Source organism: Haliaeetus albicilla, chromosome 24, assembly GCF_947461875.1.
Source record: "Haliaeetus albicilla chromosome 24, bHalAlb1.1, whole genome shotgun sequence".
Lineage (NCBI taxonomy): Eukaryota > Metazoa > Chordata > Aves > Accipitriformes > Accipitridae > Haliaeetus > Haliaeetus albicilla.
This window is the reverse complement of record NC_091506.1, coordinates 3,062,241-3,080,157: the sequence shown is the minus strand read 5'-3', so window position 1 is coordinate 3,080,157 and position 17,917 is coordinate 3,062,241. Positions and strand designations below refer to the sequence as shown.

Sequence of the window (17,917 nt, the reverse complement as noted above, 5' to 3'; positions counted from 1 at the left end):
TGAAGAGAAGCCTTACAAGTGACATGATGGGCTTATTGATGGGAATAATACGTGGGAAAACGAGAACACGAAAGAATTTCAGCAGCTGCTGGTGAATACAAGATTAATCTCAAATCTCACTTAAACTAGTGTAAAACCAAGAGCGACTTGCCTTTGGTAGAAATCTCCTGTGTAGGTGCAGTTATAACCAACAGATTTTGATACTTACAGAAAAAATAGTATTTGTCCATGTATCAAGACTATATAGGTTAAAAAAAAAACGTTTCTTGAGTTCACTATAAACACAAAGAGTAACTGCTTAACTATGTCAATCAATATAAAGGTCTATGATGACATTTTCCTTCAAAAATGAATAATTAATACTCTAATCATTCACTTAAGTTGTTATTAGTTTTCATTGATTAGTCCTTCCTGCTAACCCCCAGCTAGCCTAATCAGTCTGTGTGAGAATAGATGAATATATCCAATTAATCTCTACCCCCTTCAAAGCTGCATCTTCAGATCAGAGGATAAAGATTCTTAGTCTTCTTGGTGCATTGAACCTGACTTTATTAGAAGAATTTTATCAGTTTTAACTCACAAAAGCAAGCAGAGACCTCTCATGATACCCCTTCACATTGTATTAGTCATGCAGTTTGTCTTGTAAGCACAAAGGCCCCTTAACTTCCAGCCTTCAGTGATATGAATTAATTATAAGAATGTGTGTCTGACTTGATTTATTTATTTTTAATATTTAAATGCCTGCTCTGGAAAAGGTTCTTTTCATAAAAGGAGGCATTTTTTTCCCCCTTGGGTTCCATTGGGGGGGATACATTGCAGTGATAAGCTGAGAAAGATTTCAAATTTCCTGCTTACAAATTTTAACTATGTACAAGTTGTAATAGAGTGCGAGGAAAATACCAGATTTTACCTGGAGATGTTTTATGGGGTTTTTTGGAAGAATTTTAGAGCAATGAGAATGGGGGTGAAATGGCAAAAGTATCCCCCTTTCCTGACCAGGGCAGGAACACTTCCTAGAAAGTGTCGCCTTGCAGAGACAGTGTCCTTCACGTACCAGATGATGTTTGTAGAGAAAAGTGAGAGTAATTCTCATAACTTTTCTCTTAACCGTGATCTACAGAGTTCCCTAATGACGCTTCAGATTACCCCAGAGAGGCAGTAAGTGAATCTGCTGATGACAAAATTGAGAGACAGAAGAAATCTCACAACAACAAGTGGAAGATGCAGATACAGGGTTAAGATTCCTAATCCTCAGCCGGTACCCAGCGTACTTAGATGGTCACAAATCACTCCTCAGAATGATTTTAAATGAAAGGTTTAAAAAGGTTTCTTGGTCTTCAGGTGCAACTTTCCTGGAAAGAAAAAACAAACTGTCAACAAATAGAAGGAGCAGCAATGCTAAAGCCCCTTGTAATCTGTCTTTTCTCTTTTACAGATTAAAGGTTGCCTAAAATTTCCACGGAGCCCTGTTCTCTTCTGTAGTTACGGGACTCATCTCCTCTGACCTGGGAAGCTGAAGATGAGGTTGCTATGGGAACTGCTCGTGCTGCAATCATTCATGGTGTGCCTTGCAGGTAAAGTGTCATTTTAAAACTTTTGATTTAAGAATGCCACTGTATTTCACACTAATGCAAAAGCGCACCACATTTTATATGCCAGTGATAAAATGGCAAAATAAGTCCTTGCTTCATGACCAGCATTAGGGAAGGTTGCTGAACAGATCAAGCTGATGCTCTTAACAAGCTCCTTTTACTGTTGATCAGTATCTCCACAGCAAAAGTGCAATGTTTCAAAGCTCTGCTCTGCCTGTTTCCAGTTCAAAGTTGCTGTTGATGAAAGTTGTTTTCCCATGTTCTGTGCTAAGTGTTTCAATGCTCAATTAAACCTACGTGGAATATAGCTTTAAATCCCATTAAAACAGTGTTATGTTACAGCTAAGACCTCGCTCCATTTAACAAATAATTAGAATAACATATTTCAGCAATATAACCATCTTCTGTAACTGCCCATGTTTAACTTTTTCTTCCCTGAGAGGTGCCCTGTTTGGAGCACTCCTGGCAAAATGAAATTTCCGAGGAGCGTGCCTTTTTCCTGGAACTGACACAGTTCTTGAAGATGTCTCAGATTTGCAGAGGGTCAGCAAAGCTTGCACCGGAGCCTTGCAGACCTTCTCATGCACAAGGAGGTGCTTGTAGGCTGCTGCTCGGTGAGCTGGGGGAACAGGGCTCGCATCGCTCCACCCATGCCTCTGCGGCGGGTGCTGCCATCACAGCGGGACTGTCAAAGTCTATTTTGAGTCTCTCTCTCTTTGCCATTCAGCTATCATTGATTATTTCCTCCTTCAATTGGCATTATTATTCTTTAACATATGTTTTGTTCTGGGGTGGGTGTGTGTGTTACATTTTAATTAATGTTTATGTCACCTTGGTATTCACCTGGACTGCTCTAATTTATCTGCTGCTGGCGCTCAGGATGTTTTACTGCTTTGTTTAGTAACTTGTTCTTTCTTCCCTTTTACGTGTGCATGTTGTGAGCATAATTTTTCAGCATTTTAGGTAATGGCAAACTACTTTATAATAGTGTTTACTTTCTTCTGCTTAACTCTACTGAACACAAAGCCACTTTTATTCCGGTACTTATGGGTACCTATTTTTGATATTTGGTTCCAAGTCTTTCTAAATGTGCTATGACAGTTTCTGAGCTGGCAGAAAATTGGATGCGGAGAGATTCTGCAATGCAGTGCCACACGTGTTTCAGGAATTGCAACCCTGGAGAAGTTAGGCTGCGGGAATACATGAAGTATGATCCTTTATTTTAAGCAAATAAACAAAATAGTGGAAAAACAAAAGCATGCAAAATATTTTTTAACTGTAATTTCTATACTTAAAATACCTATTGTAAAATGTCCAGGGTCAGCAAAATGAAGTTTCAGGAGAATGTGTTCGAGGGCGTTGTTCTTATCTTTTACATCTGTTTTTTAGAAAAATGCATCTCGTAAGCACTGGCTGTCCCCACACTATTCTGCAACAGCTTTTCTTCTCATCTTTGCAGCGCACTGAATATCTTCAGGGCACGGCATCAGTTTCTCTGTCTTGCTGAGGGAGATTTAATAGAGTTACGGGGAGAGGAGTGCCACAACTTTTGTACCGGTTTTATACTAGGTGGCGCGTGAGGATATTGTTTCATTTTGCTGAAGTACGTGGTTTGGGCTAACTTCTTTTAACAAGGTTTAAATTTAGAAGTTTCTATGTCTGCGTGCAACGTTGTACGAGCTGGCTGTAGGCATGGAAGGGATTTTGCTGCGTGAGCTATGGTGTTATCACGAAGCAGGGCTAACTGGTTTGGGCGCAGTGCTGTTACTAGCTAATGCACTCAGGATGCTTCCCGGACCTGTGTGAATGTTTTGCGTAGCACTGTGGTGTTATGGACTATGTGAAAGCATTCAGACCTGGCTGTTAAATATTCCAAAGTTAAGGAGGAAACTGTACTGGACAACTTGCATCATCTTGCTCTGCACCGATGTGCTCTGCAAGGCAGGAGGAGGTGACTGTGAAGTAGTTAATTTTAGTAGTTGCTCCACACAAAAGGCACAAAGCTGTAAAACAAAAGTTTGTAGGCAAAACTTCAGCCATTCTTAATCTTTGTATTTTTATGTTCTACTTTTTTTTTTTTTTTTTTGACCTAGTTTCATGAGGCTTGTTTGCCTCTGCTGGTAATTATGCTGCTCTTGGAGAACCTCAGGTGTTAATCCCAAGGAAAAAGCTCAAAGGAGACTGCGAAGTTCCCAAGCCATGTCCTGCCCAGCAGTAGGGAAGTGGAGGGGAGCCCGAGGCTGCCCACTTCCCCGGGGCACCGCAACTCCCACTGCCCTGCATGGTGGCTCTGCTTCAAGGCTACCCGGGAGGGATGGAAACTTTCCTTCTGTCTACAGTACAGTCATTGTTCTTCTCTGAAATTCTTCTTAAATTCTAAGTTTAAAAAAAAAGTTAGGAAGTACTATTTTATTTTCATGTTGATCAAACCATCAACCCATTCTTGAGAAAAAAAAAAAAAGTAATTTAATTATACAAAGAAAAAAAAAAGTAAAAATAATATGCAGAAAAGTTATCGAACAACCCTCCATAGTGCTTTGTGGACCCTCAAATGACTGGGAAACTGTGTTAAGTATTGAGTTACCTGTGAAAATAAGCTTATACCTGAAAACTGAATACTTGTATTTAGTTCTTCTAATCAGTGTCAGACACACAGCCCAGATGTCACTCTTGTCTTCGTCTCTGCCGCAGAGAGCAGCACAGCTGGTGGAGGGTGAGCTTTTTGTGTGTTGCCCTGTCAAAATTCCCCGTGTTGGTGAGCGGCCCCACTGTCCCCATGCAGCCGTGGCCGCAGTGCGCCTTTGGGGACAGTCGGTGGGTTGCAGCTACTGCCAGTCCCAGCAGCTACCTGGGTTTTGGGTTTTTTTTTTTTTTGTGCTTCCTAAATGAACATCTGTTATTAGAAATTGCATGAAAACTTCCAAACTCATATCATTCAAGCCATTAAACAGCTGTCAAACCCAAAGCACTTTGAGTATCTAAATGTGTCATTAAGGGTACCAGTTATCCGCTGCTGCCAATGTGCCAGGAGAAGAAAGACGTGCCAGAGCTGTTCACAGTCCGCATGGGATATTGCTATTGATTTTACGTACTGGGTGTTCAGATATTACAGTTCTTCACAGCAGGATAAAACACTCGGGTAGAAAGCTAGATCAATCCCGGGACGTACTTAAACCAGCTACCTGGAGGTGCAAATCTACTAATAATTTCAGGAGCTCTCCAGCCTCCCTCAAAAAGGCACCAGCACTGCTAAAGGTCTTTCTGAGCTTACCATCCCCTTCCAATCCATCACCCAACCTGGGACCATATTTTTCAGACTACGTTTCTCGCTGGTTGTTCTGAGGTTGCATGGATAAAAGCTAACGATGCTTTCTTTGGACTTGATAGTTGATGTATATCAATTCAGGGTTTCTCATTATATTTTCAGGAGTCTTTTCTTCAGGTGTCAGTTCTGGGAAGCAGTAACTGCAAATTATTCCTTTGGTGCCAAATAACTCTGATTTGTTAGGCCTGTCAGATTCCTTAAATAACAGTTGTGGTGGTGATAATTTTAAGTTTTGGAGAGTAAGATGAGAGGCAGAATAGGCTGTGAAAAATAACACACAGCTCTTCAAGTCGTGACTTCGTTAACAAACGCTCTCTCTTGGGCAGCCCCACATAGCTGTTGTATAGCCTGAAACGCATTTGTGTACAGCCTGGGAACAGTGATGGGGAAACAAAAGACATTGCACAGGATGAGCCAAACCGACTTGTGTTAATGAAGATGGGACATGGTTCGTATGCCTGTAATGTGCTGGACAAGTATGAAAGGAAATTTTCTGTATTTTTGTGACTCTTATGCAATTCTTTGCCTCATTAACTTCCTGTAGCAGTGAGTTTCACTGTTGAAGTCATATTTGCATGTTAATGAGCTGCAGTCACAGAGATGCGTTAGCTGTCTGAGTGTGCATATGCATATTTTATAATGTAGTTTAACCCATGAAGATCCACACACATTTTGACAGAAAACAAAAAAGGAACCTAGTAGCTTTTGAGAAGTGTTTATTCTCTGCTGTGTCATGCATGCAACTGGAGTCTGGCTTGCTCTCCTGTCCCTGATCTCAGTCTCAGCTTTTTCTTGGAGGCTTTAGTTTCTGGCCTTCTGCTTGTTCTTGCCATTTAAAAAGAAAGATCTCTGCTCACAACAAACACACCAGCCAGCAAGACTGGCCTTCCTTTTTTCTTAGCAAGCACCATGTAAACACAATAGCTTGAATAAACAAATTCGTCTTGTAGCTTTATAATAATGCTTCTGTTTCAACAAGTTTGTTTTGTCAAAGGGAAAGTGCTATTGCAGCTGTATCTGTTCAACGCTCCTGGAGCAGTGACTGAAGTAGCTCCAGAAAGCACAAGCCAAAATACAGAATCTAGTATTTGTTTTACACTGATTTGAATGAATAAGGAAATGCTGTTCTTTCTCTCTGCTAACTTGGCTTCTTCATGAAGCCTCCCAGCTGTGTAAGCCTTTGTTTTGCAACAGATTAAATGGGCTGCACAAAGATTGCTGGCAATTTTTTAGTGGAACATAGAAGTTGATCCTGAAAGTTAGAAATACCTGTGTTGCTCCCTCAGAGTGGTATATACAGGTCACTGTGCAATTTCTGTACAAGTCTACACTCTGTTACGTGAAAAGCTAAAGTTTCACAATTGTCCAGGTATCCCGAATTAGACATTAGCTGTATTGCCTGTCACATCTGAAAAGGTAAGATGAATTCATATGGAGAAGACCGCACGTGCAAAGTTTATACATTGTTTTAAACATCAGAATGCGGGTTAGAATGGTATTTATTGACTGGCTTTTTGCTGGCTGTCACTACAGGGAAGCCTGTTCCTGGTGTCATAATATCCCAGCAACACCTGCGCTTAATTCTTCAAATCCAGAGACAGCATCATATTTTTCAATATCAAATTCTATCATATTTTTATTAAGGTGGAACAAAAGCATTGTTTCACCTTTCATCTGCCAAAAAAATGCCATTTTCTGATCTAGAAATATGCACACAATAGCAGAAGTTGGAAAAAAAAAGAGAAATATTTCTGTAGAGCTTATTTTCAATGTGGCAAGTTTGGTGGTGTTTTGGTTTGGTTTTGTTGTTGTGGTTTTTTTTTCCCAGACTACTTTTTGCAGCAAAATATTCTTATAAATGCCTGTCCAGACATTCTTTCTCCTTTTGTCACATGGTGATACAGCATAACCAATACCTCAGCCATGGTTCAGACCAGAATATTTAGAGCATGGCTATGTAATCCATGGGGAAAACCCCCCAATATATAGTCAAGTGTTTTCCACTGTTAGACAAAAATCACCATAATTTATATCAATACATTCCAATGAAATCAGGCATCCAGCTCTGTTAAAAATTAAAACTCAAAATTCGTACAAAGATGAATAATCACAGGCCTATTTGAATTCATGCTTCTATCCAAGCAGATGTAGGTTACGTACAGAAGAAATTCTGCTAATTTCATGTCTGAATATAAATAATTAAACCAAGAAGTACTGTTGTACATATTAAATGATGGTCTTCTATAAACGATGCAGCAATTCAATTTGTTCAGCGTTTTTTCTGGTGCTGTGTAGCTCCCACGACTGGTGCTTTGATGTTAGGGGTAGCTGGGAAATGATTAATCTGTTGCAGTTTCATAATTAATTAATTTATATTTTGGTCAGTTCTGCAGCACTTTGCATTTCTGTACCCGGCTGCCTAATTAATGTTTGCATAGCACTTGGAACAGATAAAGCACCGAATGACTCCTATTAATATAATTACTTCTCAAACACGACCCAGCCCTTGGCTTTGTGGCACTCAGTAAGCTGTCACGGAAGCTCACTGGAGAAGGCCTTTGCTGATGAGATCTGTCTTGCCCTTCATACTTTGGGGGTTTTTTTTTTCTGAATTACTCGAGGGGGTTTTTTTTGTTCACTTTAAGCTCCCGCTATTTTCAAATGCTTCAGGAAGAGCTGCGGCCGGGGCCCCCTTCTCCCCCCCCCGGGTGCGCCATCTTGTGGGCTGGCGGCCATTAGCCGTGGGCGAGCTGCTCACGTCCCCGCTTCTGCTTTAAAGGGGTCCGGACCAATCAGGACGAGAGACGTGGCAGGAGAGGGACACGTGAGAGCACGCGCTGCCGATAAAAGCGGGCAGCAGGGGCGAGCGGCCGCAATGGCGGCGGTGTGGGCGCTGTGCGTCGCTTCTCCGGTCTGTGCCTCTGCTGAGGGCTGAGTGAGTTTTGTACCTGTCCTTTGAGCTCGAGTTATGGGTGATGTGCTAAAGGGACCCAATCTGCAGAGGGTTTCAGGCGTTAGTTAAAAAGGCCTGATCTGCAGAGGGCCTCGGGGACAAGTTCTGTGAAACGACCGGCTCTGCGCAGGGTCCAGCTTAAAGTAAAGTTTTGATTGTAACAACAGCTTCGTGTCGCGGTTCTACCGAGGATGCGTAAAGATTATGCCTGCCGCCATAGCGGTGGGTGATGAGGTCCCAGGAGAGTGGTGATGTAACACCAACAACACGGTGTGCTAGCTGTGAGTTACAGGTTTTCCACTGAAAACCAAATACTTAACTTCATATAACCTTACCATCTGAGCAGATGCACTGCCAGAGATTATTGCCATGAGTGCACTGGTCTTCCTTTAGAAAAGTTTTTAAAAGCTGCCTAAAAGCGTGCTTTAAATTGTCAATAAAAGGCAGTGCTGAATAGTTACTACCGCGGAGGGCTTTGGACAGGCATTTGCTGGAATAAAAGGCATTCTTTGGAATAAAAGGCTGCTCTTAGTCGCAGCTGGGGCTGACTGCTGCCAGCAGGAGAGGACAGTAAATGGTGGGGTGGAGACGGGTCGCTTGGGCGAAGATACAGGTCACTTCTGCAGGGGGGACAGCCCTTGCTGTGGCAAATTCTGTGAATTTTTTAACAGTCATGGAATTAGATTTTATCCATTTCCTGGCAATGTCTGGATTCCACTGTGATGTTTAGCTGCCTAAGATGGTTAACCATTGGTTTGAGTGTAGTGTCAACTCCACCTGTGTCCCAAGCAACATTATGGTCTGTTGAATATGGTTAAACTGATCTGTGTTAAATGTGCTTTCACTGTGTCAGGGGACGGTTTTGCTATAGCTGATAGCTGTGGTGTTAATGGGACATGCTGCTGTAAAAGTAAAGGCTTTTGAGGTAAGAACAGCTGTAAGTGGTGAAGTGAAGACAGCGTTAGTTTGCTGTGGATAATGGTTGGCAGTATGGGATCCCGAGACATGCCATGGAAGCAATGCAGGAGCTGGCAGAGGTCTCTTCCCTTCCTTAGCACTTGTGTTGGAGTCCTGCCAGGAAAGGTCCTTTCCTTGTACTTTTTGTTGCTGATTAGAGCTCAAGGGTCTTGAACTCAAGCCAGAAAGCATAACTCTAATGCCAGTTCTACAAATTTTGTACAATTAAAATTCTTCTCATTTCAGTTTGGGCTGAAAAGTCAAAGAAGTGGGGTCATCAGCACTGCCAAGTGCATCAGCCCTTGTCTTCTCCTCCAAGCCTGTCAAAGTTTGCTGCTGCAGTGGAAACCCTGCTACAAACTTCGTTTGCCTATTTCTTTTCATTCTGTAATGCCAGTCTGCTGTGTTTCCTGGGTAAGCCTAGACTGTCTCTAAGGATGGGCAAAAGCTTCCTTAATACATATAAATGTGTAAACAGAATTGAAGATGCTGTTGAGGTGGTGATGGTTGTAATGGGTGACAATAATAATGATATGGTGCTATGTATTATAGTACAGAGGTTTGAAGCCAGAGGACATGTAATTCTACCATGAAGCAATTGAAGTTGGAGATGAAAAGATGATGGTTTAAACTAGGGAAATAAAGAGTGAAAGGGGAAGAAACTTCAGAGGGAAAGAATTATTAGAGCCAAGAGGGCACTGGGATAAGAACGATTAAATCCGAAGTGGGAAACAACTCATTTAAACTGAAACCAGAAGACTTTAGATGCCAAAGTGGGATTCTACAGTATCACTCAACTGTACATAGCTGTACAGGGGAGCTAAGACAATGTATGCCATTATGTAATTTATGCTTATTTAGGGATTATATGCCAAGTTTTTCTGTGACTGCAGAGGATTTGACTCCACCTCACAGGAGGACTGTATCCATCTTACATTGCTCATCTGGCAGCAGTGAAGCCCTCACTAGATGTGACCTGACTCTGATTTAGGCCATAATTTCCTAAATTATAAAGTTAGAGGCCATATCAATGCAACTTTCTCATTTCTCTTTTACAAGCAGATGATTAGGTATATTATGTTTTTCTGTTTAACTCACAAGTCCATCTGGGCAAGTTTAATTACATCTTCTCAAAAGTTATTGAGGTAAGATGATGCACTTTAAATAAAACAGAGACTATCCAGACATTTTTATAAGCAGATGTGCCAACTATCTGGCTGCGTATTGATCCCCTGTGTGTTTTATATGATGCCTCTTTTCAATTTAGCTTCTTTGCATTTGAATTAGTGTGTAGGTATTGAAATTAAATCTCATTTAGGGACTTACAAAAATACCTACTTCTCCAAGCATCTATCAAATTAGGGAGAATACGGACCCAAAATACTGCTTTATTGCAAATAAAAATGAAGTTTTATGGCAAAATTTGAGGTGATTAGTTTATTGCTTTATAGATAAAATACTGTATGATTCTTAGAAAATCTAAATATTATTGGAAAGGGACCTCATTTTGTAATGCTTCTGTGGTCATTGAGGAGAATGAGAAGGTAAGAGATGCGGTGCAATGCAAAACCTGCCAGGTTGGGCACTGGGGCTTGTTGCTGTCTCTGTCTGTGGGGTTTGAGTTAAGACAACTGCATTTTTGTGTGGTCTGAGAACTGCAGTACTGGGCTACAGTGTATATTTAGAAATAATGGTACATGTATTTATTGCATGCAAGACCCTGTTCTCGCACTTCTTGAGATTCAGGTTTGGAGCTTGTGTTTACTGCTGTTTGTCTTCAATTGCTGGGGAAAGTCTGGCATAACTAGTCAGAAACCTGCCTCTGTGTAAACATTTCATCCCCTGACACTGCCCTGCATAGGTACAAAATTTCTTTTCCTTTTCTCCACACTTTCATGGGTATTTTCATCATTTAGAATAGTAACAGGAGCCACTGGGGGAACCATTAGTTTCCACTCAGACTTGTGGGGTTAAATCCCTTGGTTTTGCCTTCTGCCCTTACCTCGTGCAGTGGAGCATTAACTGACTGAAAATGATGTTGGCAGCAATCATTATTATTTGGATAAAGGTCTTTCAGCTAAGCAGCAGTCAAGGGTGGTCATCCAAATGGAATAAAAGGGGAAAGGGTCAATTCAACTTTGATAATTATAGTAGTATAAATGTGGGCAATAGCAGAATTACCCTTTACTGACAGCTAAATGTGTAAATAGGCTGACAGAGCATTGCTGGCTAATGTTACCATACAGAAAGTGAGGCTCTTCACTACATCTGCATGATTTTGTAGGGTCTCTTATGAAAATGCATGTTGCCTTCTGCAGCTAGGCACTGGTTGTCGCAAGTGCTCCGGGTCTTATAGGATTTGGGCCATTACATAGAACAGATGCTTATGTATTCTTGCAAGTTTGTGCTCAAAGTCAGTCTATGGCAAGTAAGTGGGCTGCTCACAGTAAATATTGCTTTTAATGAATAGAGCACAGAATGCTGTAGTGCAGCTTATTCATCTGAACATTGTTTAATGCTGGTTTATTGAAGCGTTTGTCAAATGCTGTGACAGTCTGTGCTCTGAAATTAAGGATATACTCATGATAGGCTGCACTGACTCATTATTGCAAGTTTTAGTAAAGTTTTCCTGTATATTATGATGAAAAAGCGAAACTTGCACATTATCACTTCAGTGCTTCAATTTGTTTTTCCTTATGTATTTGAATTTTTTTATTTTGCAATAAAATATACATATTTAGCTTCATAAATCAAACTAAGACACAATTGTTAAATAGTCTATATCATATTAATTAGGCTGTGAAGCAAGGCAAGCATTACAACCATTTATAATCGCGTTCTGAAGAAGTTGCTAATCACTGAGACAGGCAACTAATTAACCAGCCAGCAGTCAGCATCTTCAGCTGAAGTTGGTGACTTTCAACTTCATTAAACTTTCCAGTTGTCAGTGAAAGTATGAAAAATATATCTATCTTAATATATTGATGTGTCTTAATTCCACTTTTCTGAGTTTAAATGTATGAAATTGCATCTGTTTTAAGGGAAATTGTCATTTATAAAACATGCCATGTCCACATTGCATAGCTGAAAAGAAACAACGTAGTCCGTCTGAGAAAGCTTTGTTTGAACTCTGTCCAGTGTATGTTGAGTACTGCATGAATTTAGATGGCTTCCTCTTTGTGTCTGAAATACCTGCTGTACCATCTTTTAATTTGTACCTTCCAAGCCTTCATGGATGCAAATAGATCCCTGACAAAGTTCAGAGTATTACCATTGTTTTTACTTGTGAAAAGAGGATAATATAATGGGTGTTCACTGAGACTTGCAAGAATAATTTATTTCTGCCCCTGCAAACTTTTTGTCTGTGTAAACAGAAAACATGAAACACTCGCTGAGAGCCAAATCAAGCTTTATTCCTGTAGCATTCACTCTCCTTCCATTTTTCATATGGTCCACGTGAAATGGTATTTTTTCTGAGTTCGCGCTGTGTGGGCTTTACTAGAAGACATCTAAAGAGGGACTTGAAAGAAGGCAGGTTGATGGTTGCTTTCTGAGATATGAAAGCAGGGAGTAATGCAGAAGACACAGCAAGATAAAAAGGGGCTTGAGGCGGCTGGATGCACGGGTGGAATGAAGATGAGAAATATGCACTTCTTGGCTACGGAAAAATTGTTTCCAAATTCTTGGTGTCAAGTAACCTATATCAGATTGTCTTTTATAATGTCCCTTAAAAGAGGAATTATATATGAAACAAATAATGGCATTGTTGTATTTTTGAGCTTTACTGCTGAAGTCCAGGTTGTGGTGATTTGGCAATAAACTGAGGTATCATGTTGTTTTACCTTGCACATTTGTCACGATTTTGTGATCCCCTTGAATGTGTAATGCAGATCCGATGCTTTGGTTGATGCTCAAGTACACTTTGACCATACCCAGAGAAAGTAAATACAGGCAACTCTGAAATTGAAAACATAACTGAAAGGGATGATACTGACTGCCAATTAAAGTAAAAAAAAAAAAAAAAGGTAGGAAGAAAGGGTTAAGGAGAGACAAGCTTCATTCTTGCTGTTTTCTTCCTGAGGGAAGAAGTATCTTTGAAAGAGGCAGAGATGTGAGACCAGCATGCAGGCTGAGGAAGGGTACATCTGCCAGTATAGAAATGATGGCTAATGTGACAGCTCTGAAAGAACAATTAAAAAAGACTCCCAAAAATTTCTTATGGATGTCAAAACAGGGAGAGTTGCGGGAGAGGGATTGATAGGGTCTTGAAGGATGGCCAGAGGAGTCCAGCTATAACCAGGGCACCTAGACGAGAGGGAGCTGGAAGATGCTTTTGCCATTGTGTGTATGTATGTGTGTGTTGGCTCTCTTCAGTCCCTCTGGGTTAGGAACATTTTGAAGTACTTAGGGAGAGAAAACAAGTCTGAAAGGCAGTGCAGCACATAATCAAAGTGTTACTAAAATATGTATTCCTCAACTAGAATAAAAATGCTCTCTGTAGCAATAGAAAGATGATGCCTCTTCTGAGTCAGGAAGCCCAGCTGCAACTCTCAAGTCAAGTGGCCAAGAACAGTTATCGGTAATGGCTATGTGTCTCATTTTATAGATTGGAAAAAACTCTGCAGATTCTCAGTTTTTTCATATGTGATTGTGAGTACTGACACTGGGCGGAGTGGGTGCCCTTTCCAGGGAGGGAGGACAGGCGCTGCATCCTTATTAATCTGTCCTCACTAATGTTAGCTACTCATTTCAAAATAGGATAGCTAGTTTCCAGCATATGTAGTGTACAGCTGCAAGGCATTTCCTTTAGTTACTTTCAAGGTCTAAATAGCATAGTGCATATTATAAAGCATGTGTCCTCTTTTTTCTTAGTGAAAAGCAGAGTTTTTCTGTGTATTTCCTTAGTTGTTGTAATATCCTTGTAATAACAGTCTTCAAACAACTAATTGGAAAATAATCAGCATAGAATTTTCCACAGTTTATTAATACTGACTTTGCTTCATCAAGTTTAGCAGTCACATTTCTTGATCTCTACTGCATTTCTGCACAAACTTGCATGTTTTCTTTTTTCTCGGTTTTGTTGGTATGTTCATGTACTTAGGGTAGAATACAGAAGTTACTCCCTAATGAAAGGCAAAGGAGTGACATGCCATCAGTTAGCAGGAGGAGAGAGAACCTAGCGCTTTCCCATGTAAATTATGTGAATCCTGGATGTAAGCCAGGCATTCATTTTGTTAAAATGGGGTTTGATAATTGAAACTAATTTAACATCGACCCCATTAAGTTGCATTTTATTGCTCATTTAATATGCCTGTCTCACAAGCTCCCAGAACTAGGAAGTGGCTTTGTAACGTGAGTTTATAATTTGTCAAAGCTCCAGCCATACAGGTACATGCTGAGTTTGCTCTGTAGGATCAGCACCAATGTGTGCAACAGATGTTTTGCCTATGTTTGGTCAACACGGTATTTTTATGCAGAGTTGTGTATCAGATCAGCACTGATGCAAGTGGGTTAAGCTGAACAGCTTGAGTTTGTGCAGATTTGCTGTGGAAAGACTCTTGCTTTGTCCAGAAAGCAGCCTTGTGGGCCCAGCAGAGCCCTCCCCATCGCTCTCTGCAGGGTCCTGCATCCCCTGTGCTCCTTCAGAAAGGAAAGGTTTGTCAGACCTGACATATAACCCCAGTCCTCCAATAGTGCAAGTCATTATATTGACTTCTGCCAAAGAATGCCAATTTAAATCAGCTGAGCAGCTGGCTCATGTTTCATGACACAGGATTTCCATGTTCTGCCATCCTGCTTCTGGTTTCCTCTGTCTTACTGTTTTTTTACATGATTTCTGTATTTCACCACTAGCTAAATATTTTCTGCAGCTTATGAATCACTAAATAATCTCGTAATTGGTTAGCATCACTTTTGGTACTAATTGCAGTGCAGCACTGGGTGATGGTTACTCAAACACAGTTGTATTCATCAAAACAGCAGTGAGCAAAAAAAAAGGTTAAAGGGCAAGAAAATACAGACTCGTGCAAACAACTGTGATGGATGTTTGTTTACAAACATGTTCTCTTCTGCAACTCTGGCTGCAGGAGTGGCGTATGAATGATGAATTACTGGAGCTTTACCCTTGTGAAATGGCAACAAGAGAGAAGCAGTAAGAGTGCGCCTGGGTTACATCATGGGGCCTGGGGACAGGGAGTGAAAGGGACCAAGCTGTGTATTGGCGCTGATGAAGCATAGGAACGCTGCAAACCCAACCAAAGTTACTTAAAAGGAAAGTGGAGTTAAAAGGCAGAGCTGATGCTACTACACATGTGTAGTACAAACTAGGTAAGAATGTGTACAGCTATTTAAAATTATATCCATGTCTGAAAAGCACTAAAAGAGGCATTCTGTGCTCGGTTTTACCTGCTACTTTATAATCCAGACCACATTTAAAGCACATGGCTAATGTCTCCTTTTTAAAATGTACATGCATGCAAATGAATATAAAGGATAGAAGATTTTTGTGAGGCAAAGCATACAATTATCTCACTCATCATGAAATAGCAACATTTGACAGGTACTACTCATGTTAATTAAAACAGTATAGGGTGCAGGAAAGGGGAGACTTGGATGTTACACTGATGAAGGATTTAGAGCTCATTTGTACCATCAAAATGCTTTGCAAGAGTTGACACAGGGAATTGTCTATATTGTGTAGTCTCAGTGCTGAATTGCTGGGTCACGATGTTTTGTTTCTTCTCCCCCAAAAATAGTGATTTCCATTCTGGAGTAGAAATTACATTGAAAATCAATGAGATCCTGCTTTAAAAACAAACAAAATATACTTTCTCTGTCTATGAATGTCCTCAGGAATCAGATCAAACCCAGAGAGAAAGCAGGTCACCTTTGTCTTCAGCACACTGTTATGTTTAGTGTTTAGACCATCCTGAGCAGATTGAGAAATCAGTGCAGCCCAGAGGCAGGAGATGAAGAAACCATGGGCAGGGCTGCAAGAGTTTAGGCCCAACTTCACGTGAGTCTGCAGCTGCAGACATCTGTAGCATGTGCCAGTGGAGTACAGCATGTCTGGGGAATGAAGTCCTGATGATGCAGCACTGCTTGGACAGTTTGAAAAGGTCAGGAGATGCATAACCAAGCCAAGTAAAAGCACAGGAGATGGGAATCTGACGTGGGATTTGGGGAAGAGAAATCTTCACCTTAGCCTTTGGGTACTGGTAGTTATTCCTGGAATAAGGATGTTCTAATGGCATCATTGCAGGCAGTAATAGTCCGATTGCTGTGTTTCTCATTTTTTTTGAGTGGTGTTGAACCAAGCTTTTAAAAATTTATTTGAAGTCAAGATTTCAGTTTGTTCCGACACCTGTCAGTGTTTCTGTGCAGGTGTGGCTGTGCTGGTTTTGAAACATGCTTGCTGTATACAAAATGTGCTTATAGCGTTGGTTTTTCTCAGCAATACAAGCTAAATGTGCCTGTCAGTGTTTTGCAGGATTGATTCGTAAAAGGTTGTTAGCCTGTTAGGTCTTACATGTTAGAATCAGCAGTAGCATTTACAGTTCTTGTAAGGTGTTGTGTTTAAAATGAAGGCAGAGGCTTTTAACACTTTTTAATTTATCTTTCCTTAATGTGACATCCAATTACTTGTAAAACTTAACCACCTCTTCTTATTTTTAAGTGTAGACATTCTCTGGCATTTTACTGCTTTCTTCTAAAAGTATTTAGGAGAAGACGCATGAAAATACAGCAGTTAGCGAGGATTTTATGTAATTTGAGAGATGTCATAACATTGCTTAAAAAAACCAAAAGAGCGAGCATTTTTAATGTGTCAGCTGATAAACTGTGCCAGTCCAAATCAGTGAAATTACAAAAACCAAGCTCTTTGTGTGCTTAATAATCAGCAAGACGGAGATTGTGGCAAAAACAGCTTCCTGCAGGAAAGCTGTGTCCAAAAGGCTGAAGTTTTGCATTAATGTTTATTGTGATTTTGTCAGGCTTAATTCTCTTTGTATTCTTCTGAAGCTTTTTTTTTGTGTGTGTGAAGGAAATAGAATTGTGGCACCTGGGAGTGCTGCAGAGAGCAGAGGGGCTCTTGGTCTCAGGGTGCGCTGCCCGGGAGGCTGCTCCGTATTTTGGGCTCCGGTCCCTCCTGCCTGTGTGACCAACTGGTGCAGCACAAAGAGAAGGACGAGGGTTGTTTGACGCTGTTTGCTGTGGTCGCAGCACTGTGTGTGAATGTGGCGTTGTTATGTTTGCTGTGGTCGCAGCACTGTGTGTGAATGTGGCGTTGTTACTGGTAGCACAGGTTGAGCCATTGCTGGTTCTTGGTGTGTACTTTGGGTGCATGGACAGCAGGAGGACCGTGAGGAGCTCAAGTGCCTGCAGTGAGGTTCTGAGTGTAGAAACGAGGCAAATTCACAGCTAGAAAAACGCCTTCCAGTGCACTAAACTGCTAGTGTGCACACCCAAGAGCTCCCTTGGTTGCCGCTGGCAGAGCCAGGGGAGGCAGTGGAAAAGTGGAAAAATTTAGAGAAAACAGCAAAGCATTTTCCACCACTTTGCTTAATTGTACTTGAGGACACAGAGGAAGCCCTGCTGACGTACTGTGCAGGACTTATGTCTTGTCCCTTGCTATCGTTGTTTACTGTGAACAGGAGAACATAGTAGTTTAAAAACTATTTAAGTTGTTTCTAAAGACTTCAGAAGATCTCATGTAAATTCATTAGTTACTATGCAGCTGCCCATATAGCATTTAAAGTAATAAAAAATGTATTAGTTTCACTATACAAATGTATTAACATCCAGTCTGTACTTAAATGAAAAATGTCTTAGCTAAACCATGTGAATGTTACCAGCATCTCTGTAGCTGTATAATGCTTAACTTGAGCTATCTTTCATTATTAATACAATCTAAAATATACAATAAATGCCGCAAACAAATTCCACATAGAGACTTTAAGTGACAAAAACCCCCTGTGTTCACCAAATTTCTGCATTTATTTTCAATGCTAATCTATAGCAGTGCAAGGGCAATCCTCTGAAAGCGAAGCATGTTGTAACTAAGCACCGGGAGAGTGTTCTCGCGGATAGGAG

The 17,917-nt window shown here is 40.8% G+C and overlaps 2 protein-coding genes across 8 annotated transcripts in view; both read left to right on the top strand.

Annotated features, from left to right (window-relative positions):
• Nucleotides 1-17,917, top strand: part of LRRN1 (leucine rich repeat neuronal 1) — a 467,756-nt gene that overhangs the window by 8,552 nt on the left and 441,287 nt on the right. The gene's annotated exons all lie outside the window — the stretch shown is intronic.
• LOC104320855 (contactin-4) overlaps nucleotides 1-17,917 on the top strand; it is a 348,268-nt gene that overhangs the window by 176,488 nt on the left and 153,863 nt on the right. For all 7 annotated transcript variants that reach the window (XM_069811811.1, XM_069811804.1, XM_069811809.1 and 4 more), the window contains one exon: nucleotides 1,436-1,574. In XM_069811811.1, coding sequence (XP_069667912.1) covers nucleotides 1,520-1,574 — 55 coding nt within the window. In that variant the 5' untranslated portion in view covers nucleotides 1,436-1,519. The remainder of the gene's footprint in view (nucleotides 1-1,435; nucleotides 1,575-17,917) is intronic.